This window comes from Eucyclogobius newberryi, unplaced genomic scaffold, assembly GCF_026437365.1.
Source record: "Eucyclogobius newberryi isolate DKJ021-1_F unplaced genomic scaffold, fEucNew1.0.hap1 SCAF_4, whole genome shotgun sequence".
Classification (NCBI taxonomy): Eukaryota; Metazoa; Chordata; class Actinopteri; order Gobiiformes; family Gobiidae; genus Eucyclogobius; species Eucyclogobius newberryi.
In genome coordinates this window covers 16,922,981-16,950,825 of record NW_027316056.1, presented here as the reverse complement: position 1 = coordinate 16,950,825, position 27,845 = coordinate 16,922,981, and the positions used below count along the sequence as shown (strand labels likewise).

Sequence of the window (27,845 nt, the reverse complement as noted above, 5' to 3'; positions counted from 1 at the left end):
GGTTCCCCCTCTTTAAACATTACACAAATAAGACTGAGGCAGGACAAGCGTGTAGTGGTGCTGTGCTCTCAGGTTGTTGAAATGCATAATTCCTGTTGTGTTTATGTTCTCTCTCTCCACGCATTTTACTTGGCATCTGTCTGCGAGGATTAGAGAGTAAACTAATCCAGGTGGCACAATGTGAGAGAGGAATATTTTATGGTTTAACTTGACATTATAGAAGTATAGCTGATGTGACACAACTGAAAATATTTCAAATTCCAAATGAAATAGCATTTACCAAAAAAAATAAATAAATACAAAAATACAAAAAAAAAAAACCCAATATATATATATATATATATATATATATATATATATATATATATATATATATATATATATATATATATATATATATATATATATATATATATATATATATATATATTATATAAAATATACAAAAATATCACATTGACTGAAACATTTCAGATTTCTGCATGACTCGCCAGACTCGCTCTTTGTGAAGATATGAAGATGTGTGTGGTACCAGGCAAATGAAAAAAATATCTATCTCCATGAAGAATGTTAAGTATGGTTTTAACTCTCCATTTCCAAGGTGACTTTCCATCTCCAGAAACACAGTGTCATTTCAAACTTCAATTCCATTTGCACAGATGAAAAAACATTCAAAGGGTGCAGTGTGGCCTACAGTCATGTGTGTAGGTCTATTCTGCAGACCCTGAGGCTAAACAGCACCAATCACCTGTCTCTGGATCCATTTTTGATTGTTTTCCTTCTGCCATTTATGTCATTTATGTATACAACATACACTGCACATGTGTGACAAAGCTGCACTTCAGTTTTCTTGCCTTTGTCTCTTTTAGCTGGGCTCTGTTAAGCATGACTTCCCTAATTGCTTTGTTTGATGACGTCAAGCGGAGCATGGAAAATCGGGGGCTAAAATTAAACTTGATCAGCGCCATCCTGCTGGTAGTAAACAGGCACCGGGGGAGTGTCATGCGAGAGAGTGACTTTCCAATGAGGCAGAAACAATCCATCGAGAGAGCGTCAATGCAACTTCTCTTAGCAAAGCGCGCTGCTGCTGCAAGAAACAAAGGACTGGTGAAGGAGCAACATGGTGCGGAGAGTGCGTGCGATTAAACCTTTTTATCCGGGGTACGTACAACTGTGAACGCACCATAACTAATGAACTAAACTTTATAAAGAGAGACCACTCTCTTATAGAACGCCCACTTGAATGATCATACAAGCATTTATAAATCACATTAAAACAACTGATGACATTAAAACAACGTGTAAGTGGTCAGTTTTAATGTTAAGTATATTTATATGTCACGTTTAAATGCGTAACATTTCATTTAAGTTGTTAAGAACCACTATTTTAAACGGTTTCAATTTTACGGGACAACGGAGCACTGTCCAAGGTGCTGAAACATCCACGGTTACATTTCCATCGTTTTTGGTTGTAAACACTTCTGTGACTTGTACGTGTATCGTGTTCAGGAAGCTTCCTTGGTCCGTGCGGCTCCCGTGAACCTCAGAGAAAACGACAATACACTTGCGTAAAGTGCGTCTAACACCTGTGATTTTCTGTTCACCACCTATTTCATTGTAACCACTGCCGAAATCAATTCACTTCACATGCTCTCGGGTGGTTTCGCTGCTCTGTGTGCGTGAGTCTGCTGTGGATGCGCCGGAGGGGAGCCGTGCGGCGCGCTCATAGGGGAGGGACGAACCAAGTCAAGTTGGGATCAGATGAGGAACGAGGAGCGCACCGGCAGAACGACGCCAAGAGGGCACTACGCAGACAGCAACAAGCAAAACGCGCGTAGGTTTTCCTGCTATTTTGCCCTGAAATTCCTCTGTACGTTTCCTCAGTTGGCGGGAAGAGTTGTGCAAGGGACAGGAGCAGGAGCCCCCGCGCGTCACAGGGGAGACATGCAGCCGGCGCACGGATGGACTTCCCTGCTTCTGCTTGTGGCGCTGACAACGCAAGGTAAATACCGATGGAGAAGCAGTTATTTATTTTAATGTGAACACTTTTTCCTCACACGTTTTCTCTGCATTGTTGTCTGCTTGCTTTGCTCATAGTTTGTGTCATTCATCACGCATTTCCTCTTGTCCGTAAATGTGTCTTAAACAATATGACAAGCGACGTATGTAATTATCATTGTACGTTTGGAATAAAATAGAACTTAATTTGTCTGTTGCAAGATAAAACTGAAATGTCTCTTTGAAAGCCCAAAGTTGTGCGTTTCTCTCTCCTCTCCTCACATGACAAAATAGGCCACCGTGGTTGAGATTATGAATGCTAATGCTGCTCTTGACAATCGGGATGGTCAGGAAACACAGACGAGATAAGGATTTGTTTTCAGGACCCATTCACTTCTCTGGTTTTGAAACACCGCGAGGGAAGTCGGAGTTTGCTCCTAGTTAGAGTTTGTGCAAATGTTGTTTTATCCGACTTGTATTCAAATAGAGGGCATGAGTGTTTGGTGAATAAAGGCGAGAGTTGCAGTTGAATTAACGCCCTTATGTTTTTATTTGGATTTTTTTTTAGAAGCAACGCAATGCTGTGACTTAATAAATGTATGCGTAAAGACTGAGAAAAAAACAAAACAAAAAACAGGACTGGCTGTCACTGATTGGCTGAGAGGGAAAAGGCACTAGGGAGATTGAGTGAGAAATGAAGGAGCATCTGATTTTATTGCAGTGCACTCGGCGGCGCCCTAATCACTGACCACAGCACTGGCGGAGGGGCGGGATCTTGACCTTAAGGTGGTTCGTGAAATAGATGCCTGCGTTCTGTAATTATGCTGTGGCATTTCAAAGCGTCAACATAAACACTTGCTCGCAGGGCATAAATAGATCTGATATATGCATAGTGGCAGAGCGTGTGTTGTGCGTTATCAGGCTCTACACACTCTCTGCTCCATGCGTGACCCTCATGGCTTTGAGGTGTTTCGCACTTTCTGAGTGGATTTGTGAAGTTATTTCACACAGGTTTGGGGAAAAAAGACATGCTCCAAAAAAAAAAAAAAAAAAAAAGAGGAAAAAACCCTAATCTAAAACGCCAGAGGAAGCGTCCTTGGAAGTGAACTTGGATTCAGCACTCACTCTGTATGCTAACTTCACTCCTCTTCTTCTGGTAAATTATTATTCAAGTTTGGGCAACTTTCTATGACTTTTAAAAGTTACCAATAGCAGCCATGAAATATGACCTATTGATTCTACCAACCTTTTATTGAAGAAACATAATACTATATATGTTATCGAAAGGACATTGTTAGCGTTAGGGGTGTACAATTAATCTATTTTTAATCAAGATTCAATTTACTCTAATTGTCAATTATATGCGTTTGTCTTTTTAATTGCAAGGTTCCTCTGTCAGTAAAAGCTTGTGGTTTGGAGCAGAATTAGAAATGTGCCAGTTTTTATTTTGAAATGGCAATTATTTAATATCTGTCTCTTTTAGGAAATTGAAACCAATTTGTATTTGTTTTTACTATGTCAAAATACAATTGAATGAAAAATCATGATTGGTGGATTTAGTTATCCTACACTTGTCAGTCCTGCTGTTTTACTGTAACATACTTCATCCCTATACTTATGTTTATTTAAAACAAAGCATCCCTCTCTCCAATATTACAGTAAACTGTACTTTGATCAGTAAAAATAGTAGTAGTTAGTCAAATACTAGAATGCATATTGTAAAACTTTCAATACATTTCTACTTATTGGTGATTTGGGTCCACTGTCTTGCTTGACCATGCTAACCATGGCTAAATTATGGCTAATATTGTACTGTATGACCTAGAATTGTCACGCCCTTACACATTTTTTCATAAATAGTAGACTGTATATAGTGTCTGCTGCAGGTCTTAAAAGTGGGCCAGAGCAGACGTGTTACTTTAGCCTCTACACGTTCATGCGGATCCTCAGTATTCAAATACAGGCTGCTCCTCTAATGTGAGAGAATGCATGAGCGCTGATCCGGTCACTGCTTATGTCACACCAGCATTTATAGAGCAGAAAAAACAGAGTGGACTCTAGGGGGCGTGGCAACTGTGTCTCACATTCAAAGTGTTGTCAGCACCAGCTTTTACAGGCCTCACTCAATGACTGTCACCGTCTGTGCGCTTTTATGAGCTCTAAAACTGCTCATTTGGTTTGAAGCGTTTTACGAGGGGCACATTTTAGATTAGAAGTGTGGACTGCTAACGTAGGCACTTTTGATCACCTTTCAGTCAATTCTAAATATATTTAGGACACAGTGTACAATGTCACAAAAAATCCCCCAGGCAGACAATGGAGTATTAGTTGTGGCATAAAATAATGGCACAACCCATCCCAACATAATGTTAGGATTGGTTAGAATCAAAAAGGTGGAGTTCTGGTCTACATAAAGTGAAAGAACTGCCTCCAGAACCACTTTGTCTTTTTCTGCTTGAAACCTTGTACTTATGACAGCTACGATTTCTTTTTTGGATCAATTACACCTAAATAATGAGTGTGTAGATTTTCAGTTTTGTCTATCTATATAGGTTTGAAAAGTAGACTAAGATTTAAATGTGAGACATACATGCTTCCAAAATAGTTCATAGATCCAATTTACGTTTTGCTTCTTTTGATGAAAACTATAATTTCATCAGATTGTGTGCCAATTGTAACATTTTGGAACTTTCATGTGAACTGTAGCGGCTGCTAAAGTCGTTCCTGGCCATGTTCTGTTTACTCTATTCTGTGTATGTTTCAATGTGGATATAATTTGAGCTTTGTTTGTTGATGTGTGTGGCTTTTGGATCTATTAAATTAACTGAATAGGGTATTGCTATCTTAAAACCGTTGGACTAGCTAAAAAATCCTCTACAGCTAAGAAAGCATTTAAAACAGTAGACCGCAAACTGTTTGTGTTTGGCTGAGTCCTACTGCACAGCCACCGGATGTAGCTAGCCGCTAAAGGCTAAACTGGCGACATCCGCTTGCGAGCTCAGCATATTGACCAATGGACAGTCATCTTGCTCTCTGCGAGCTTGGTGGCACGTTGAGGAAAAAAGTAAATTTTGATGGTGCACTATGCAAAAACCATAAGGAATATCTTATTGAAATTGATAACTTTTAATTTTTAATGTCTCTAAATGTGGCATGTAATGTTATTTGGAGCAAAAACGTAGGACTATTCAGTTCTAAAATACACAAGTGAAAGTGAACGAGGTTTTGATCCAATATGGCTGACTTCCTGTGTAACATAGACTAGTCTGTAGGTGTAATCCCTCATTCGTTCAGGCGTGTTCCATAGTAGAAAAAGCTTCAGTTGTAGTCATCTGGACTCAGTTAGAAAAAATAGACGTTTCGACTCTCATCCAAGAGTCATTGTCAATAAAAGAATTTAGGTCGGGAACTCCGATATTTATACTCTTCTGTGGTAAGACCCGCCCATTGGGCGGAGCCTTCCTGAAGTAGAAAGAGTTGTTTGTTTCAACAGAAACTCCCCCCTTGTATCTACCGAGCTAGCCTATTCAGAATTTTAATGGGCTATTAGAATCCTCTTTGTCTTTGTGAGACCCTGGCTCAACCACCCTGAGTACCTGATTAGCATCTAAATGTCCTGGTCCTGGTCCTCTACCTTTCCAGGGGTTCAGTATACCATTATAGATACCAGGAAGATTGAATCTTAGCCCTCCATTCCTGTTTAAAGAAGGTCTTTCTTTTTTAACAAAAATAGCTTCCTTGACTCCTCTTTCAAACCATCTTTTCTCCCTGCTTAAAACCTTCACCTCACCGTCTTCAAACGAGTGATTAGAGGCTTCAAGATGGAGATGCACGGCGCTCTGAGGTCCTGAACTAGTATTTCTTCTGTGCTGATAAAGCCTCTTGTGTAGAGGCTGTTTTGTCTCACCTATGTAACGTTCTTTACAGCTTTCTTCACTGCATTGGATCGAGTAAACTACATTGCTCTGTTTTTGAGTCGGCAACTTGTCCTTAGGATGAACCAGTTTTTGTCTTAAAGTGTTTCCTGGTTTAAAATAAACAGGGACTTTGTGTTGTCTAAAAATTCTCTGCAGTTTTTCCGACAGGCCAGACACATAAGGGATAGAAACACCCTTCCTTCTCTGTTCAGTTTCCCTTTTGTCCTGCTTCTTGGTTCTCTTCACTCTGTTGAGAGCCCAAGCGGGGTAACCACAGGCTGAGAGGGCATTTCGGACATGTTTTTCATTTTAGACAACACAAAGTCCCTGTTTATTTTAAACCAGGAAACACTTTAAGACAAAAACTGGTTCATCCTAAGGACAAGTTGCCGACTCAAAAACAGAGCAATGTAGTTTATTCGATCCAATGCAGTGAAGAAAGCTGTAAAGAACGTTACATAGGTGAGACAAAACAGCCTCTACACAAGATGCTTTATCAGCACAGAAGAAATACTAGTTCAGGACCACAGAGCGCCGTGCATCTCCATCTTGAAGCCTCTAATCACTCGTTTGAAGACGGTGAGGTGAAGGTTTTAAGCAGGGAGAAAAGATGGTTTGAAAGAGGAGTCAAGGAAGCTATTTTTGTTAAAAAAAGAAAGACCTTCTTTAAACAGGAATGGAGGGCTAAGATTCAATCTTCCTGGTATCTATAATGGTATACTGAACCCTTGGAAAGGTAGAGGACCAGGACCAGGTCATTTAGATGCTAATCAGGTACTCAGGGTGGTTGAGCCAGGGTCTCACAAAGACAAAGAGGATTCTAATAGCCCATTAAAATTCTGAATAGGCTAGCTCGGTAGATACAAGGGGGGAGTTTCTGTTGAAACAAACAACTCTTTCTACTTCAGGAAGGCTCCTCCCAATGGGTGGGTCTTACCACTGAACAGTATTAATATCGGAGTTCCCGACCTAAATTCTTTTATTGACAATGACTCTTGGATGAGAGTCGAAACGTCTATTTTTTCTAACTGAGTCCAGATGACTACAACTGAAACTTTTTCTACTATAGACTAGTCTGCCAATTATAATTGATGCTGATGTCTTCTTGGGTACTTTCAGTCTGCCAAATTTAATTTACCTACAAAAAAAGTAAATGTGTCTGAATTTCTATAGACCTGACTCTAAAGGTGGAGCTGTACAGCTATTATGTAAGCAGCATGTAAAATACTGTTATGAGATTGACATGTTCATTAACCTAGTTGAGTTTGCCAGCTTTGGGCCGTGTTTGTCAGTGTTCAGTCCCTCGTTACCTCTCCATTGTGTAGATTGAGTCAGAGAGCCATTAACTTTGAATGGCAGATGTTGAGTACAGCAGAGAAACAAATAGAGCATGGCTTTCATTGGCTTCTATGATCAAGACCAATCAAGGAAGTAGTTTCACAAATTAAAGTCAGTAAGTTTTTTTCTCCCTTTTTCTCCCCATTGTAATGTTTGTGTTTACCTATAGGTGGCACTGTACCACTGATTGTTGTGTTTGACACATGAACGTTATCAATAGAAGTCAGTGTACAAATGTTTAAAATTCCAACCCAAACAGAAAAAGCATGTTAAAGTGTTTTTGAGGAGACCAATGCTGGCCAATTCCCACGTATCGTCACTTTTGTGATCGCACTTCCGGGTTGTAATCGCACTTCCGGTCCAGCAGAAACTCTGTTGGTTTAAATGGAGAACGAGGGAAATGCTTGCCGCTAAAATATCCTTTAAAGATGATTGATTTGTGTAAAATATCCAATAACCAATGACCAACAAGTCAGCAATCTTTCCTGGGTGGCCTGAAAAAACGACCTTTGCGTGTGTGTAGAACTTATTTTCTCTCGAGCTCGGCAGCCCTATGGTAACTAATACAACCAGAAGAAGGATTATGTGGAATGGTAGCAGAAGACTTTACATAAAAAAATGTATATCACAATTTTCCTGGAGCCAGATCACAACTATGACTTTATCACAATTACATGTATTTATAGTGTCTTGAAAAATTAAACAAAGATAAATAAAGTGTGATATTTCTTCCTTCTGTAATTGTTTAAATCAACCTGTAATCCACTCATGAGTTGTGTTGGATCCCAGGGACCTCAGAGCGTATTTAATGAGGACAAATTGTGCAGTTTTTAAATCACTATTATTTTTGTTGGATTATGGCTCTAAGTAGCTTGAATGACTTTCCAAGATAAAACATATTCAAATTGATGCAACCCAGTTTTGGGGGAGTCTGCCTTGAGGGGAAAACGTGCACATTCTATTTGATCTGCTCATTTTCAAATTTTCTGTTGAAGTCAAACAGCTTTTAATAGAGCTATTTTGGACCATTTATAGTACCATCATCTGAGCGAAGAAAGAGAGAATCAAAGATGCGACTAAAAAAAGGAACCGGACACAGTGAGGAAGACGAGCAGTGTCAGAACAACTAATGTGGCAAATTAGAATATAAAAATCCCAGTACATGCATAATACTGTACGTTCATGGAGGCAAAGCCATTTACAAGGTTGTAATGCATTTGGTCACGCCGATCAATATAGCACAGCTATAACACTGCTGCTATGCTTCCCTTAGAGAAGGACATACCACATACAGCCGCTGCAGCCGCTGCAGCCGCTGCAGGAGCTGAGTTTTCTGTTTTTCTGCCATGCAGTTTGAAGCCATTATTGTGGTATCGAATACTGTCGTGAATTTATTTCAATTTCAGGAAAGCAAATAAAATAAAAATGACCAAATGAAAGAGTAACAGTACTGAGATACAGTTGCAGTTTGTATTCTGAACGCGTATTTTCTGTATATGTATTTAGATACGTCCCAACACTGTGAAGACATAATTCAAGTAACCCAGAGTTGTGAAGAATGCAGATCTCTAATGATGAAGAAGTTTATTCAGTATCAATATAAGACCTGGAGACATGAACAAGGCCTCTTTAACATGTATTCTGTTTATTATAACTTTGATGGTTCAGGTCATAAATACTTGGGTTTCAGAGTGATAAAACAAGGGCTGTTACCATAGCAATTAGCCATACCAATTAACAATTAAAAAGGACCCATCTTTTGAATGGTCCAATGTCCCCAAATGTTGTCTATTTATGCATTTCAACTTACTGTTGTATGGAACACAAACTGTATCATATTTTCTGTTACTATGGCAACTTTCCCAATTTCTCATCATTCATGGATAAACACTAAGCTGAACCCGTGAATAGAGCTATCCACAAAGAAATATCCTCAAGGACCAAGCTGGAGGGTCACTGATGACTCCTGATCAGGTATAATTTGATGTTTTTTGACCTCTTCCCGCACTGTTTCGGGATAAAATCCTCTTTAGCAGCTGTCGTCTCTGCATTCTCTCTAAACCCTCCAGTTGTGTTTCTATCACGAGTTTGCAACACTATCTTCTGTTCCCACATAATCACCTCCCTTTAACTCAGCGTTATTGCTACAAAACAACAATAGTTTTGTTGATTTGAGGGGGAATTGCTTCATCACATAGTGGCTCCATCCCAATATTTACAACATTGTGCAAGATGAAGAAGTGGGTATGCTCCGGCTCTACGCACTCTCTCTGGTCTAAAAGCCTTTGCATGCTCAGGGGAGGACGGTGGAGGCTAGATTGCAGCTCTTACAGTATTCGCTCAAACACTCGTCTCTTCTCCTCCATCACTTACACCCGTCTGTCCTTCAAAGCCTTGACCGCCTTCCCCGGTCTGACTCCTCATTCTTTCTTCATAACTGGCCCACATTAAGCCTCAAGTAGCTCTCCTAACCTGACCTATGACCCTCAAAGATCTGGGACGGCTCCTGGGACCCTCCACTGGTTTTCTAAGTGAGTTATGACATATTCTGCTCACTGAGGTAAATTATAGATATTGGGTATAAGGCTGGAGTCTGCAATGCTGACCAATTTCCCCCTCATTTTAACATAATCTAGTGGTATTAAATGTGTAGGGCTTTTGCAGTTTTATTTGATTGACGTATTGTAAATATTGCTGAAGGAATCTTTAAACTCTCTGTGGATCGACTACTAGGCCCATTTTTCCCCCAAGCATTTACTACAAGATCACATTTATTTTTCCATTCAATTTCCCCTTTAAGAAGAATCTGTATTTTGGGGGAAAATGAGTTCTTCTGAGTCAATATATTCCAGTCTGATTCTGAGGTTTGACCCATCATTTGATCTGGTCGAGCGTGAGCACTTAAAGGTTTAATGGACGATTTTTTTGGCCCAGAGTCTTATTTCCTCGTGGCGTGGACTGCCGATTAGTCCTGCCACGTATCAATCATAAAACGCACCTACCGCTCACCTGCAGCCGCGTGCGGCTTGTCCCACATTTCCGCGCATTGATCTATCATAATAAATAAAATGCTCAATAGGTGTCGGGCCTATTTTGACCAAAACTCCGGACTAAAATGAGCCTGTTGGGTTTTGACACTTCTTTAAAAGCTGAAGCTCTTTTCACCAAAAATGTGATTCAAGGACATAAAAAAGTCTGAGAGAAATCCATATAAATGGCCTATTAATTTTAAGATTTATTTGTGTGTTTGAAGAACAAATTGACCCTGATTCATTCCAGATGGTTGATTTGACGGGAAATAAGAGTGTTACATAGTGTTATAAGAGTACTAAATATTATCTTTCTACCTGTTCTTTTTATGTTTAACATGCCTTGCAGCTTGATGAATTAAGACAAAGTCAGAGGGCCTGCGTTCGGCCTATCTACTATTTTTGAAGTCGTAATTAGACAATTTCCTAATTTTTGATAAAAATGCACTGCTAAGCACAAATCAGAGCAAAAAGGATTGTACAATCTCAGTCTGTATGACAAAACTATTGTTGACCATACAGCCAGACTGAACCATATTTAAAGGATCACTATTTAAAAGATATTCCTGTTTCTGTTTTTAGCATTCGGTTTGAGATTTACCCACCCAAATGTCACCTAACTCTATGCAGTCCATAATCTGCTCAAATCCTCTTGTAGCAGGTGCTTTGTGCTCACAGAATGAACCTCGTGGAACTAAACATGAAATTTGCCTCACTTTTCGTTGCCAAAAGCAATTCACAAAACCTAAACACGTCACTATTGTTCCATCACGCTTTTCTATACTGCCATTTCACCTTTGATCACCCAAACCCTTGTCGGATTGGTCGACTTATTACTCCACTGAGAGTGAGATGAGAGTGGTTCAAACCTGTGGCTCATTTTCTGACATAATTGCTTCTTTTATGATTTGCAATTTCAAATTCATCTGACCGTGTTAAATGTGCGTCAGCGTAGAGCCCGTCACTGATTGTAGGCTTGGGTTTGATCAAAGGGCTCGTGCAGTAGGAGGACACATAGAGAGTGGCTCTATTGAGAAATGCCTTTGTAATTACTCTTGTGTGTGATGAAGCACCGTCACGGGCAGTTTTACTCCGTCATTTCAAACCTTCTGCTCGTTTAATGGTGCTTCACTCTAGATTTCAATTCAGATGTGTCAAGCTTGAGGAGGCGTCACAAAATCTGAGTTTGCAATTCTTAACTAGAGTAACTTCATTCTGTAACTTGTGACTAAAAAGATGTCACCTACAAAATATACATTAGATATATAAACTAATATTTTTGGTTCTCTGGCTTTATAGTCCAACAGAAGATTTTAGTACAATATATATTTAATTGTGAAATGTACTCATTAACAACTTTCAGGTTGAAGAATGCTGTAAAAACTATTTTAGGACCATCCAAAATCAGAACATTTGCTTCAACTAATTGAAGAAAATTATGAATTTAAGGTGTCCATAATAAATAAATGATTAGCTTTTCTTCTGTTGTAGAATATGCAACCAGCCCTCAATCAATAGTGTGTAAGATTTGCAAGTGTGTAAATTTTATTACAATTCAACTCGTATTCACTGATACATTAGCCTAATTAGACCCGCGGCGCAGTGGACCGATGATTCAAAAGACAATCGGCGCATCACTACCGTGTACAATATTTATGTGTAAATATTTCAAGTTACAAACCAAGCATTGTTTCCTTCTTATGGGACTCCAGCTCACCTGGACAGAGCTCAGATGGAGCCACAGAGAACATATAAATATTATGTCACGCTCACACTCAAACACTTTAAACCATCTCCTCAAGGGACTGGCTTTGGTCAATAATGATGATGTCTTAACCTGGACAGAGAAGTTTTTCCACAGCTGAATATCAAGGGAGTGCCGCGGCGCGCGGCCGAAAAAGCCATGTTATTTTTGTGCCGGCCGCGCGCCGCGGCACCTGAAACTGCACCGCTATTTGATCGCGTTTTAGACCGCGCATTACGGTTAGGGTTAGGGTTAAGGTTAAGGTTAAGGTTAAGGTTAAGGTTAAGGTTAGGGTTAGGGTTAGGGTTAGGGTTAAGGTTAGGGTTAGGGTTAGGGTTAAGGTTAAGGTTTGGGTTAGGGTTAAGGTTAAGGTTAAGGTTAAGGTTAAGGTTAAGGTTAAGGTTAAGGTTAAGGTTAGGGTTAGGGTTAGGGTTAGGGTTAAGGTTAGGGTTAAGGTTAGGGTTAGGGTAAAGGTTAGAGTTAAGGTTAGGGTTAGGGTTAAGGTTAGGGTTAGGGTTAGGGTTAAGGTTAAGGTTAAGGTTAAGGTTAGGGTTAGGGTTAGGGTTAGGGTTAGGGTTAGGGTTAAGGTTAAAGGTGGTATGGACGATTTTTTTCAGCAATTTTTTTATCATATTTCCTCGTGTCGTGGATAAATCATTTGTCCTGCCAAGTATCAATCATAAAACGCACCTACCGCTCACCTGCAGCCGCGTCAGGCTCGTCCCCACGTTTCCGCGTGCCTAAGCGCATGGATCTATCATAATATAGTTCCCTCAGTGTACGGGCAAAATGAAGACGGAGAAAGACAGTTCGAGCTGACGCAGAAGTGGACAGAAATCTACAGGAGACGAGCGATGTGATGCGCTCCGTTGCGCTACTAAACAACCGCACGCGTGTGTTGTATCAGTCCACACGGGGGAGTGCGCATGGGCACTTCCGCCTGCGTTCTCAAATCGCCAAAAAATCGTCCATACCACCTTTAAGGTTAGGGTTAAGGTTAATGTTAGGGTTAGGGTTAGGGTTAGGGTTAGGGTTAGGGTTAAGGTTAAGGTTAAGGTTAAGGTTAAGGTTAAGGTTAAGGTTAAGGTTTGGGTTAGGGTTAGGGTTAAGGTTAAGGTTAAGGTTAAGGTTAAGGTTAAGGTTAAGGTTAGGGTTAGGGTTAGGGTTAAGGTTAGGGTTAGGGTTAGGGTTAGGGTAAAGGTTAGAGTTAAGGTTAGGGTTAGGGTTAGGGTTAGGGTTAGGGTTAAGGTTAGGGTTAGGGTTAAGGTTAGGGTTAGGGTTAGGGTCAGAATTAAGGTTAGGGTTAGGATTAAGGTTAGGGTTCGGATTAAGGTTAGGGTTAGGATTAAGGTTAGGGTTAAGGTTAGGGTTAGGGTTAGGGTTAGGGTTAGGGTTAGGCTATAACGGGCTATAAGGGAAATGCCGCGGTCCCTGAAACTGCGCAGCCATTTGACCGAGCCGCGGTTCTCCAGCCACGGCCGAATATCAAAACATACAGTATTTGACGCTGGTCATTACAGGTTTATTGTCATTGTCAATGAACAAAAATATGAACTTGCTTTGGTGATTCGGTGCAACAAAAAACAATGAACAAACATAATAACTAAATACATGAATAATAAATAAATGAAACATGGCATGCATCAAAGAAAACAATTTAATTTGACTATAAGATAAAAATAGCCTTACTATGTACACAACTTTTACAGTTAAATTTACAAATGCAATGCAGAAAGTGAGCAGTGCAGTGAGTGACTGATTCAATTAGTTAATGTGATTAAAGTGAAGTGGTGTTCATGAGTCCAGAGGGAGAGAAACTGACACACATTGTATTGGATGTTTTTTACGTATAATTGCAATAAAAGTCCTGCCTATCATTCGACCCAATTCAGCTGGAGGCCTGAGGGCCGCATTTGGCCCTCGGGGCCATAGTTTGGACACACCTGAGACAAGCTAGAAAAAGGTCGTAGGATTATTGTGCATCTTAGTGGGGAAGAGTGAATCCAGCTGGACTGCATCGTGCACAAAGAGTAACAAACCTGAGATGCAGCTGCAGGTTACATCGGCTGCTTTAATCACCAGCCCAATCAATGCACAAAGCAAAAGTCCCAACTACTTAAGGGTATATATACTACGCAACCTTTTCTGGTGGGGGGTACGCTTTCATGGAGATGTTGATGCTTTGCCTGGAGTGTTACAGAGCATGGCATTAAACGTATCCATCGTTCCTTTAATTAGTTACAGATGTTTTATTGCAAAAAAAAGTGTCTGGAACTCTGACTAAAAGAGTACGTGAGGATAAAACCCACACTTCACATACATAGAAACATATTCAGATTTATAAAAAGGCACTCCAGCAGGTCCTTTCTTCCTCACGGATCACACCTGGAGCACAAATTTGCACAGATGATTTCGTCTCCGTCACTCTGTAAGGACAATGCAGTAATTAAGAGTGTCTGCGTGATGTCACGCAGGCACTATATGTTCTTGTACGTATTTTTTGTTATTATATTTTCCACGATTTTCCATTTAGCCAGTTTCAACTCCTTAAAACGCTTTAACCGATTTCAACATGTTATAACTCATTACGATCGCTTTCACAGTAGTACGTGTGCTATTACTTTTGACATTTGAACAACTTGTACTTTTTGCAGAATTTTCAAAAGTATTAGTACTTTTTCCCCATTTTAAATTAAATTTGGGCATTATGAGTGTCTGCGGAATTCTTCAGGCTTTATTCTTTAGAATTTTGGGACAGAGCCAGTCGAGCGAGAGAGAGAGAGAGAGAGAGAGAGAGAGAGAGAGAGAGAGAGAGAGAGAGAGAGAGAGAGAGAGAGAGAGAGGTGGGGGGGGGGGGGGGGGGGGGGGAGGGAGAGGGGGAGAGAGTGAGGGAGTGAGGGAGTGGGAGGGAGAGACGCAGACACTCCAGCAATGGCTTCAGCCATTGCAGATTTTCTAGTTTATGCATGATATTTTCCTCAACGTGAGCCAATAATGAGCTCAAATCACTTTCTGCCTCGTCTCGGAAATCTCCGTACACAAGGTCCGGACACAACCACACAATCCCATATCAAGTTGTCTTTTTATCAATCCAAAACTTAACGTGGAAAATCACGTACGTCACCCTTTTTTCTATGTACGCACCCTTCATAAATGAGACCTGTAAATTGTAACCTTGAAACAGAAAAAATACATATTCTATGAGAAAATGTGTTCTTCTACACTGTTTTTTTTTTTTTATTGGAGCATAACATCATCGTGAGTCATGCTAAATAGCAAGAGCTCTGATTCGCATAATCTCCAGACTGACATCTTAAGCAGGCTTTGGCTCCTGTCTGTCTCCTACGCTCTCATCTCCTCTACCCTTGTCTCCTTTCCTTCCTGCTCTCTCCTCAGACCTAGGTGTTTCTTATTGCTTTCGGCTCGTCTCTGGAGGCTTCTCACCAGGAGTTCAGCACCAGTCAGTCTGTGTTTTTTTTAATCAAGACGTTTATTGTCCTAGCTCTGCTTTGAGTAAGCCATCTTGAAGTAATGGGGTCTGCTCTTTTTCATCCATTACATTTTCTAACAAAACAAAAAAAATATCAAAATGAAAAAAGACGGGACCTGGAGGTACACGAACACCTGACAAGTACTTGGAATGAGATGAAATTGAATAGTAATTGGATACAAATTAAACTGCAATAGAAATATTTTACAGGGTTGACAAGGTTGGGAATGACTGCTCTGGATGTAGTGAAGTGTTTTATACAAAAAATATTTATTAAAGGATAAGGGAACGCTCAAATGGTCAGTGAAACCAATAGACACTATAAAGAATTCACTGAAGATTTGTATTCCAATATGATGTTGAGCCCTACATACAGTCTAAGGATCTAACAGTTGGTTTTCTCAGCGTGATCCGTCATCGCAGTACTTTATTGTCAATTCATTATTATCAAGTCTAGATCAATAGCTGTTTTCAGTTTTTTTTATCAGTGTAAAAGTACCGATAAAAAGTACTAGAAACAGTCTTAAAGCAGAGGAAGTAAACAACTTGTACTTTACTTTATTTTATTTCTCTTTACTTTACTTTAGTCACTGTCTTAAGAGAAAATAGTAAACAGGTTCCTTCATCACAAAGATGACATTCTTGTGTGGACAGAGCCTTTGAGTGCATTGCTTCCTTTCTGCACTGTAGTTATTAATAGTCAGGTGCATAAGGAGCAGGTTAAAGCATGACCTCCATGACAGAGCAGCAGAGGAATATGTTCAAACGCTCTGCACCTTTGTGACTCAGTACTGCTGCTTTTTCTATTTATTTTTATTGTTGGCCCTTTTGAACACTTCCCACTGTTCCACCAACAACATCAACGTTGTATCTTCAGTTTTAGTTAGATACAAACCTGGATTATTGAATTTGATGGACTCATGACCTACTTTAACACTACTTTACACAACACGAGGAAGCAGGAGACCTTAGCTGGGCAGAAAAAACATCACTTTATCTTGTGGCACTATATTCGAACCTACAACTGTGCATATTTGAGATATTTTTGCCTCATACCTTCCAGGTTTTCCCCCAGGTAATTAGGAAACAAGTGCACCCATATTTTGGTTTGTGTATGCGGGCACCCAATAGAGATATAAACAAGCCCACGGCTGTCTACTCCTACTTACGGTTTTGACTGTCACCAATTGGGTGTTTTCATGTATATATGTATATATATATATATATATATATATATATATATGTATATATGTATATATGTATATATGTATATATGGTAATGTCCCAAACCCGAAGAGGTTTTATTAATAGGATAAAATCAATTTGAAAGTTTTTCTCAGACTTCTACTTTAAAATGTGTTGACAAACACCAATACAAGTTGATCAAAGCTTTCAAATTAAAAATTGTAGTACAATTGACTCCAGTTGTGTTGTGAGCATCACGTATCATGCAGTTTTCCATAGAAAAGTTGTACTGTAACCACAGTACAAGCATACAGCATTTTACAATTCCACTGACAAAATTAATGAGCTATAGAAATAATGAATGTCGAATAAGAGGCCGGAAATCTGTTTTATAGTTGAGTTTATTGTGTGGTATAATCCGATAAGTCGAGTGTGAAAGTGGAATTGAGGAGGGACAGATTTTATCCACTTTCAGAAGCTGCTTTCAAATGCATTCATGTCAAGTGCCAAGGTCAGTGACCCACTAAAAGTGATGGGTCCTTCAATAAATCATACAATTTATAAATGCTTATGGAAAAGGCTAGCAAAGGGATTCTGGGTAACCAAAGATGCACTTGCCTATCAGGTTTGGAATTTCAGTCTCAAGTCAGTCTCAAGCCAGTACTAGTGCCCTGCCTGGATAAACACGATTCGTTTTACCATGAACGGGATTTGATGTGCTGTGATTCTCTAAAGAGAATAAAGCAGAATTTCAGTCACTTATCAAATGAGACTGTGTGGAATTCTTATTGACTTCAGCCAAGGCTTTTGAATAACATTAATATGCTGCTCAAAGGCTCTTTGCTGCGTTAACTTGACTTTAATATGTCATTCAACCAACAATAGAAGTTGTAAGGCTCTCTTCATGTCTTTTTCACATTCTCTTCTCTCTCTTGTCTCCTCAGTGTGCTTCTCCTCCAAGGCAGAGGACCGTTTGTTCAGGAAGCTCTTCAGAAGATATAACCAGTTCATCAGACCAGTGGAGAACGTGTCCGACCCCGTCACCGTGGAGTTTGAGGTGTCCATATCACAGCTGGTCAAAGTGGTGAGACAGACACAGCATCACTCAAGTCATCATAACTCAGTCCGGCATCACGGGCAGATGCTATGTAACTTTTATAGTCGAGGTTCCGCCACCTGCTTGTTTCCATGGAGATATTGCTGCTTTATCTGGAATTTTCCGCCATGTGGAGTCAACTTTTTTACATGAAGGCAAGCTGGGTCTGGTCTGTGGAGAGGCGATCCTGGTCACAGTACAAATGTTTTTAAACGTTACTTTTAAGCAATAAAAAAATGCAATTGAATAAATGCAAGATAGATACTAAACTGTAGAACATTCCAATCAAAGCAATGACATCGCCATGGAGACAAGCAGGTGGCAGACTCCTCATAACTGTTTGAAAAACCTTTATATTGTTACTGTTGAATATTATACATTTAATTTGGTAGTAATTAAACTTATAATAACTACACTAAACAAGCACATACAAATACCTAATACATAAAAAAAAAATGTTCATTAAGAATTTTTCAAGTTTAGTTGAATAATATCCCAACCCCAAGCCTGAAACATTCATAATCAATATTTTTTCATTATGAATTTTGTGAAATCTTTGTTCAAATTAAGGTGTAATGATTATAAACTGGGACAGTAAAATGTAGTGATTGTGTCGGCGAAGCTGATTTAAGTTTGATAAGAAATCCAGGAGACATAATCCTTAAAACAGTAGCTCACTTTAGCTCCCTCAAAACCAGCCAAGATAATCCGTTGAATGGTGGAAAAGAGGAAAACAGGCTTGATTTAGTTCCTTCCATTTCACAGTACAATGTCACTAGATGTTCTTGTCTGCGGCTTTGCTAATTTGGGGGCGGTGGTGGTTGTGGGAATAAGGGGGGCACGTACATACCTCCTGTGAAAAGAGGGTTTTCAGCTGTGAACGGAAATCTTCAGATTAAGAGAAAATTGCCTGCAGGAGACTAGACTGATATGTGCACTCGCCAAGGTGAGATTGATCTAAAGGTGAAAGTGTGTGGGATGTTCGGTTGAGACATATGTGTTTGGGCTGGGAATGATTTTAGTGAACACAAAGTCAAAAGAGAAATTGCTGCACTTGTAATTCTATTATTAAGAGGTTTTCCTTCGACCTTTTCAGTTACATACAAGTGCATTCCATCAAAATATCATGCTTTTTATAATGTGTATTTGTAGCTGAGTTTTATTTTCCTCTGTCCACAGGATGAGGTAAACCAGATCATGGAGACAAATCTGTGGCTCAGGCATGTAAGTATTTATGCAAATACATCACATAAATTATGAATTGCTGAAACAGGTAAGGTCCCCATTTAAAACCATGTGTGACCCCTCAAGTGTAAGTAACATATACAAAAAGTATATAACATTGTAAGCTGAAAATATTTACCTTGACAAATGCTCAAATATGACTTGGGTTAAACGTATGGAGTCTTCATTGTTGCACGCTCCCGTAACATGTCAAACACCAACCAACTGCCTTGGACTGAGACTGAGACCTGCACAGATTTAGTGTTGTTTACTAGGTTCATTCACAGGCGCTCTCTGGTGAATCATCGCACTATAGGCCTACTAACCACCTGGCTACACATATGGGAAATGTTTGTTTATATTTCATTTAGCACAGGATGAAGTGGGTTGAATTTATAATGCTCTTGACAATGTGCATCTTTTAAATCTACATTTGCAATAACTCAAAATAATAGTATTTAGGTCAATTGGATTTTTTGTTTGTTAGTATGTCGTTTAACCATCCTAGTTTGTATTTATGTGTTTATTATGAGAGACTGGCAGAGCTGTCATAGAGATTGAGCATATAGGCCTGGGTTTGACTTTGATTTTAACCTTATTCAGAAAAAAAAGATATATATATATATATATATATATATATATATATATATATATATATATATATATATATATATATATATAGTTTAAATCACAGCAAGAGCACAGTTACTTGAACTCCTAATGCAAATGTTTTTTCTTAATACCATAGATTTTCTTTTGTTTTATTAAACCCTTGCAGTTTTAAATCTCTAATCATTGCTCTCTTGCTACAAACTGTCAGATTGTGATGCTTGTTCTGATTGCTGCCCACTCCAATTAAACCATATTGAAAGGCCTGCGACTGCTGATATGGTAAGGGTTGTTTGTAGTGGCTCTGCTGTTGAAAGTACCAAGGCATCCATAATGAAAGACTGTGTCAACACCAGACTCAGTCATAAAAACGTTGGATTGCATCCAGTGGGTTTAGAGCGGCCGCCGCATATGCACTGCCATGTTTGTCATTACATCTGCTCCACCAAAAGCACTATATGTGGGATTCCTGCTGTGAATGTCTTGTACAGTTAATGCACATTTGAGATCAAAAGAGTGATCCTTTTTCATGCAGCTTCAATCTTTTTGATCACATTGCTTTGTGGATTTGCTTTTATATATTTTACCTTTGTATTTATTACACATACAGCCAAGAGCTCTAAAAAATGTAAAATTAACCGGCCTTTCGCAATGTTTTTTGTAAAAGAGACATTGAATGTTAGGGACATAATTGCATCATTACCATACAGTAATTGTGTAAGGTGATCACAATTGAGTTTTTTGTGTATTTTTAACGCTTAAATATCACTGCATATTTCACTGTCAGTTTTGCCATTTGTTTTCCATATCACAAAGAGAAGCTAGAATGATGCCACGTTTTCAATGGGCTTTCCCTTTCATAGGTTAATTGCAGAACTGGATAATTAGCTTCTAATAGGGCGCACATTGTTTTTTTTATAAGAAAGGATTTGCATTAGAAAGACAAACAGAGAAAGCAAAACAACATGCCATATGGTCCTATTGGGACAGACTAGTTTTCTTAACACTTTCATTTTGCTTGCTCCTAATGTAAACGGGTCATTGCAAGTGAATGATTAGCAATAAGACAAACAGACAAAAAAAAATGTCTTCAATAAATTCGCGCTGAATCCTAGTGGGACTTTCTTGGTTAATTAAAGGTCAATAAATAAATATCTATATTTGTTTAAAATAAAAACTAATTACAAATTTAGGGTCGTTTTTCACTCGAAACAGTACTTGCAGCAATTTTTATTATTAATGGATAAAGGGATTGATCAGAAATGTCATTCAACAAAAAACAGTACCAAAACCAAAACAGAATGCAAAAAATAAATCACTTGCCTGTGTGACGTATATAGCTTGCACTGACAACATAAAGAGTTAAAGCTATATTTCAATACATATCCAGCACAAAAAAATATTATGTAAAATGACAAGGTAATTAAAATCACAATTTGTAACCTGAGATTTCTCTTTTGTTATAATTGTCCATTACGGTCAGTAAATAATAATTTATACTTTGGCTTCTATCACAGATGATTGCTTTGCCCACCAATCAGCAGGTAAGCTCTGTGGAAAGATTAATAGAAAAGCCAGTGCAGCATGAAGTGGTTAATTAAACAGCTCCCAGGTGTAACAGGGTATTAATCCTCTTTACTAATGAATTAATTCATCTTGAATGACATGCAAATAACCAGGACTAATGGCATTGCGGCTTGTGAGCAGTTACCTGTGGCTATGATAACAAAATGGCACTCATCTTTTATTGAAACACTATTTGGCCCTTCATTAGATAGGACAGCTTTTAGCGTGAAATGGGGATGAGAGACAGGGGAGGACATCCAGTACATTGTCACGACACAACGGCACGTGTACTGTGCACAAAACCCTAGAAAACCAGAGATGTTTTTGGTGATATTCATATTTGTGCTACATCAAAGGAATGTTTGCCTGCAGTATAAATATCTAACTCTGACTAAGTCTCCAGTGTCTGTCTCTTGTGGCTCATATCTGCAATACATCAAACTGTAGAAAAGTCAAATTCAGTGTTAACAGTAAGTTCTGTATTTTTCAGATCTGGAACGACTATAAACTAAAATGGATGCCGGTTGAGTTTGATGGGATCGAGTACATCCGAGTACCATCAAACAAGATCTGGAGACCTGATATTGTGCTGTACAACAAGTGAGGAACTTCAGTGTCATTAGAAACATAATGTTTTAATTCAACATATTCATTGATAACTGGGATAAGTCATTATAAACTTGAAATTCTATAATCATGATAACTTGTCGGTTGGTGGAAGTGGAAAAGCTGGTTCACATTCACTACTTGTAGTTAGTAAATTGTTGCATAGAATGAAACCCAAAGATACCATTTTCACCATTACAGCTTACATATTTATATTAGGATATTTGTACCAAAATAGCTGAATAAAACTAAAAAAAAACTTTCAGTTTTGTTGAAGCAGAAACACCCCAAAATAAATTAATTTAGAATATTCAAAAGGTTCATGAGACCTGCATTTTAAACCTCATTTTAAACCATTGAAAACATAACTTGCAAATTGGTTATTGTTTCTCATTGATATCACTTGCATGGTTCATCAACAATAATCTTATAAAGCATTGTATTGACTCATAATGTTAATCAAAGAGGATTTGCAGCAGCGCGAACCCATTTCCAGGCTTCATTCTCTTCTGTATTTAATTCCAAAGCTCTTGTATATAACCTCACCTTTCATCTTCTCTCCTCTTGTGTTCCTCGCTTCCATTTTCCTTCTTTCTTTTCCTTCATCATTTGACATTTCTCTAACATTTGCCTCTTATTCAAATCCTTTCGTACGCCACATTTTCCCTCTGTTCCCGCTTTGGCTCTCGTCCTCATACATGAACACACACATACACGTCACACACAGCGCTGTAGGTGACTTCCTGGTTGAAGATAAGACCAAAGCGCTGCTGAAGTATGACGGCACCATCACGTGGGTCCCTCCGGCCATTTTCAAATCCTCCTGCCCCATGGACATCACATACTTCCCATTTGACTATCAGAACTGCTCCATGAAGTTTGGCTCCTGGACGTACGACAAGGCAAAGATCGACCTGGTTCTCATCGGGTCAAAGGTCAGTTCAAATGTGTCAACAAACAGACTCATTTATGAATCTCCATAAGCTCTAAAAGCAACATGGCATTATTGTTCTGCATGGCTTTCAGAAACATTTCCGCTCATTGTTTTGGTTTTACAATCTACAAGGATAAATACTTTCATGCATATTCAGTATTATTTAAAATGTATTTCCCGAATACACATCTGTTATAAAGTTGAAACTTAAATGGTTACCATATACAAAAATAGATATGATTATGATATTATTGCAAGTTTTTTCCTTTATGTTTTGGTTGGGGGACAAAGGTTTTTAGTGTATAATTCAATTTGTAGCAATTTGCAAGTATAAAATGCTTATATATACAACTATATATACTATACTATACGCCAATCACTTCTGATTACATGAGAAAAATAAGTTCTCAGTTGAAATCTGTGTGTTTGCGTGACGTGTACTGATGCTGTCTGACAATAGTTTGGTGCTGTGATCTAAACTTTGCATGTTTAATCTTTTCTTGTTCTCTGCTTGCTTAGAGAGAAGCTCCTGCTTGCTTTCTTTGTTTCTCTGCTCATCGTAAGAGAACATTTACTATTAAAATGATCACTGCAGGGGTAATATCTTATATGGGTCGGTTAAATAACATTGTTAATGTATTTATTTGTTAAAACCCAAAACAATGAGCCCTTACACTGTACATGCTGTAGTCCCTCATTTACAGTAGTAAGTTGGTAAGTTGACCTTTCATAACAGTTTGAATTGAAATGACCCCGGCTAAAGTTGTTCATCTGTTACCAGGTGAACCTCAAAGACTTCTGGGAAAGCGGGGAGTGGGAGATTATTGACGCTCCCGGCTACAAACATGACATCAAGTACAACTGCTGCGAGGAGATATACCCCGACATCACGTACTCCTTCTACATCCGCCGCCTGCCGCTCTTCTACACCGTCAACCTGATCATTCCCTGCCTCCTCATCTCCTTCCTCACAGTGCTGGTTTTCTATCTCCCGTCCGACTGTGGAGAGAAGGTCACGCTCTGTATCTCCGTCCTGCTCTCCCTCACTGTCTTCCTCCTTGTTATCACGGAAACCATCCCCTCCACGTCGCTGGTCATTCCACTCATCGGCGAGTACCTGCTCTTCACCATGATCTTCGTCACCCTCAGCATCGTCATCACCGTTTTTGTGTTGAACGTCCACTACCGCACGCCCATGACCCACACCATGCCGGCTTGGGTGCGCTCCGTCTTCCTGACCATGCTGCCCCGGATCATGCTGATGCGCAGGCCGACGGACGTGGCTGGCGATGACAGTGCCAAGGTGGGGGGGTTGGACTGCAGTGGGGAGGCAGGAGGAGCCGGAGGGGGAGGGGGAGGGGGAGGCGGAGGAGGTGCCAGAGGAGCCCATAAGAGGAAGAACAGCCTAATACAGGTGAGTGGGGCCCAGAGCAGGGAGGTGCTGGGTGTACTGGGAGAGGGATGATCCATCAGTGAAATAATGATGGTTTAAACAGCACCACCTGCTCCACCACAGAGAGCTGGGACATAACAAATGTGCACCTATGAACAACCACACAGATGCGCTTTTGGTACCACCGTCTGTGTATTTAGGTGACCACACACTCACCATCATTTTGAACATGTCCTACAAACCAGAACTTGCAAATACTTAAAGATGTCAAGATGAATCAGCTAAATGAGATTATACAGATCACAATAGGGCCACGAGCTCAATACATTTGAGGAATTAGCAGCAAAAATGCATAATTTCAATTTAAACTATACTCCAGAATATAAAAATAAAGAAAAATGAAATGCTTTCTTTTTTATGTCACATTATCTTTACATTATCATTCAGAAAATGTAGTTTCATAAAGTTGATCACACGCTGGAAGAATTATCTATTTGACAATGTGAATTATTATTGAAGGTTTCACTGTTTGATTGTGGTGTTACTAGTTGTGAGGAAATGTAAAATCGTGATGTTTAACCCAAAAATAGTCACTACCTGAAAACTGGTAAAGACATGTTACACTACAAGTTATTCTAGTTGTCTAATGTGTAGTAACTTGAGTAAATTTACATAATATTATTTATTATATATATATATATATATATATATACATATATATACATATATATTATATATATATATATATATATATATATATATATATATATATATATATATATATATATATATATATATATATATATATATATATATATATATATATATATATATATTATAAGAATGAGTGTTTAGTTGAATTTATACCTCTCTGTTGGTGCAAATTTAGACACTTGGACCTGAAAACCTTTCTCTAAAAAGCAAAGAACAGTTTCAGGCTAAAGCATTGTTTAGTTATCTGGTTGGAGTCGGTGTAATTCTTCATTCGTCCAGGATTGGTCTTTGGTAGAAAAGGTTTCAAAGGCAGTCATAACACTGTCGCATTATGACTGCCTTTCAGAAGTGATTTTGATCAACAGAGTTAAAACAGATTCTTGTCTGGTTGAACTAAAATGGAGACACGCTTTTGAGCCAGATTTTGACAATTCAGTCACATTCCCTGTTTGGACCTGTCAATGTCAAATAGTAAATAGACAACTTAAGAAATAGTGATATAAAGAGCTTGGCTGAGCAACTGTAAAGCTCACCAAACTATTCATGCAACGAGAAAGTACAAAGTATGCCAATATTCCCCTGACAACAAATGCCCTTTCTTCTATAGAAAGTATAATACAGAAAGTTAAAGACAAGCTCAACACGGTCTAAATGTAATAAGAGCAGAGAGTTTTGGCTGCGGGGAAGCTCTCGCGGCAGCAGCAGTTCCAGTAAGCGCATGAGCAGCAGCTAAAGGGAAGAGAATCAAGTGTTACTGTAACTCTGTGTGAAGTGTGAGCCCCAAACCGGGAGTGGGAGGAAGCCTCACACAACCCCACATATAACAAACCGCAGGGCTCGCATCCATCTTAATCTAAAGCTCTATAACTGTGCATGCATTATTGTGGGATCTAATGGAATAACCCCCAGAATGAATAATAAAACAATGCAGTCATTATTAAGTATATAGTCATAGAAGTTGGGTAAAGAGGAAACAGTAGTAGTAAAAATATTGTAATTGTGTTAGCATTAGGGGTGGCAGAAAACGGAAGAGTAATAACTACAGCATGAATAAGATACATTATAGCTTTAAATTGTGTTATGATGGTAAGATACAAATACTGAATATAGTAGTATACTATATATCAATACAAGTTGTTATCAGTCATTGTAACAGTATCTAGCAGTAGCAGAAGTAGTGGTGATGTTGATGTAACAAAGTAAATACAAAAGTGGAAATGGTGGCTAATTCAAGGAACACTAGCTACTATACAAATTCTAGACACACAATTTAACTATAAATCAAGTAGATTCAGAATTTGTTGTGATAAAAATATACAGAACAACTCAGGTCTCAGTTTCAGTAAAAAAAACATCAACATAAATAAGAAAATATTTTTAAAACAATTTGACAATTGGTGATATACTATTATACTATCGTCAACTACACCACCATTTAAAAACATTTAAAACAATTAACAAAATAAATATCTAATCAATCAATCAATCAATCCAATACATTGATTCCAAAAAGTTCACAAAATATAGTGCATTTTCTGTGACCATTTGGATTATGTTGCTGGTTTTTTAAAAATTAAATTTACAGTATTATTATATGTGTTGTAAATGATAAGCCTTTACACCTGCATTCTGTTTTCTTTGTGTCTTGCAGCAGGTCGGAGTCGGTTCTCTCAACTCTCTGGACTTCAGCGACAAGTTCTGCGGCAGCGAGTCCTGCACGGGGAAGAGGAGCACGTTCCCCTGCCCTCACGGGAAGGAGACCCCGGAGCACGGGGACGGAGGGAAGATGAGCCATCAGCTGAGTATGCAGAGTATCAACACAGTGGTGGCCTTCTCCGTCGTGTCGCCCGAAGTCAAGCAGGCCATCGAGAGCGTCAAGTACATCGCCGAAAACATGAGGAGTCGCAACAAGGCCAAAGAGGTCAGCAGCACAGGCCTTGCCACATTCCACTAACATCAATGTCAAGTCCTTTTTACGCAACATGCAACCAAGCAACAGCATTGTGGTGGTGAAGGCTTAGTTCAAATTAAACACCGTAGGAAATCCTGATGAGGAAATCAATAAGTTGCTCTAAAACAGTTTAAAGGCCAATAACTATACAAATACATTTTAACTATGAGTCCTTTTCCACTAACTGATGAAATGACACATGTTTCAAAACTATTGTAATTGTATGATTGATGAACCTTACATGAACTGAGGAAACAGATCTTACTAGTTTTGACACATTTTTTGCTTTTTAATAATCCAACGAACAAATCAGCCTGTATCAGATGTATTCCATTCATGTAATAATGAAAAGAACTCGCTAACCTGCTCCCGGTGTCTACAAGGGGGCAGATTTGAAGTGGATTATTCCTGATTTGAGCCGGGCCCTCTCACTCTGTGTCAGTCCTAAATACAGTCGGAGAAAGTCCCCACAGGCTTTCGCCGGCTTTGATATGTAAAACACACTCTTCTATCAGCTTTGTCAGAAACGCCTGTCGTGCCTTGGAATCCCATAATCATAGTAATTTACTCCATTATAAATTATGTATCAAATTCTCATAGGCTTGCAAGAAATCTTTAAGTTTTCAAGCGCTTTTTTTTAAAATACAAACCTTCACTCCACCTCACCAACTTTCCATCTTTGGAGACAACCGAAAAAACATCTTATCTTAGACTTTATACACCAACGTTTTGAACTATTTTCCACTTTGCTCTCTCCTTTTGCTCACAGGTTGAAGATGACTGGAAGTATGTTGCTATGGTGATTGATCGGATCTTCTTGTGGGTCTTTGTTACCGTGTGCGTTCTCGGGACCCTGGGCCTCTTCATGAAGCCCCTCTTGGGCTTTGTCTCCTAACTTTAGACCAATCAGAATGGACGACAGACTTTTCAAACCTTACAGCACATTTGGACGTGCCAGGATTTCATCTTTACATGTAAATTGTAAATGTAATTTCAAGTGTCAGTGGCAAAAGGGTCCGATATTAAAGATTTGGGGAACATTTTAGAATAA

General features: G+C 39.0%; 1 protein-coding gene across 2 annotated transcripts; it reads left to right on the top strand.

Annotated features, from left to right (window-relative positions):
- The first annotated feature begins 1,682 nt into the window (after window positions 1-1,682).
- chrna6 (cholinergic receptor, nicotinic, alpha 6) lies at window positions 1,683-27,845 on the top strand. Of its 2 annotated transcripts, XM_072463190.1 has the most exons (9): window positions 1,683-2,002; window positions 17,646-17,785; window positions 18,977-19,021; window positions 21,687-21,796; window positions 22,530-22,737; window positions 23,518-24,150; window positions 26,495-26,545; window positions 26,588-26,764; window positions 27,564-27,845. In XM_072463190.1, exons 1-9 carry the CDS (start codon window positions 1,762-1,764, stop codon window positions 27,687-27,689), a joined length of 1,731 nt encoding a protein of 576 aa, XP_072319291.1. In that variant the 5' UTR covers window positions 1,683-1,761; the 3' UTR covers window positions 27,690-27,845. The 2 variants fall into 2 exon arrangements, with proteins under 2 accessions (XP_072319291.1, XP_072319289.1); XM_072463188.1 differs by having other exon boundaries at window positions 1,685-2,002; window positions 26,495-26,764.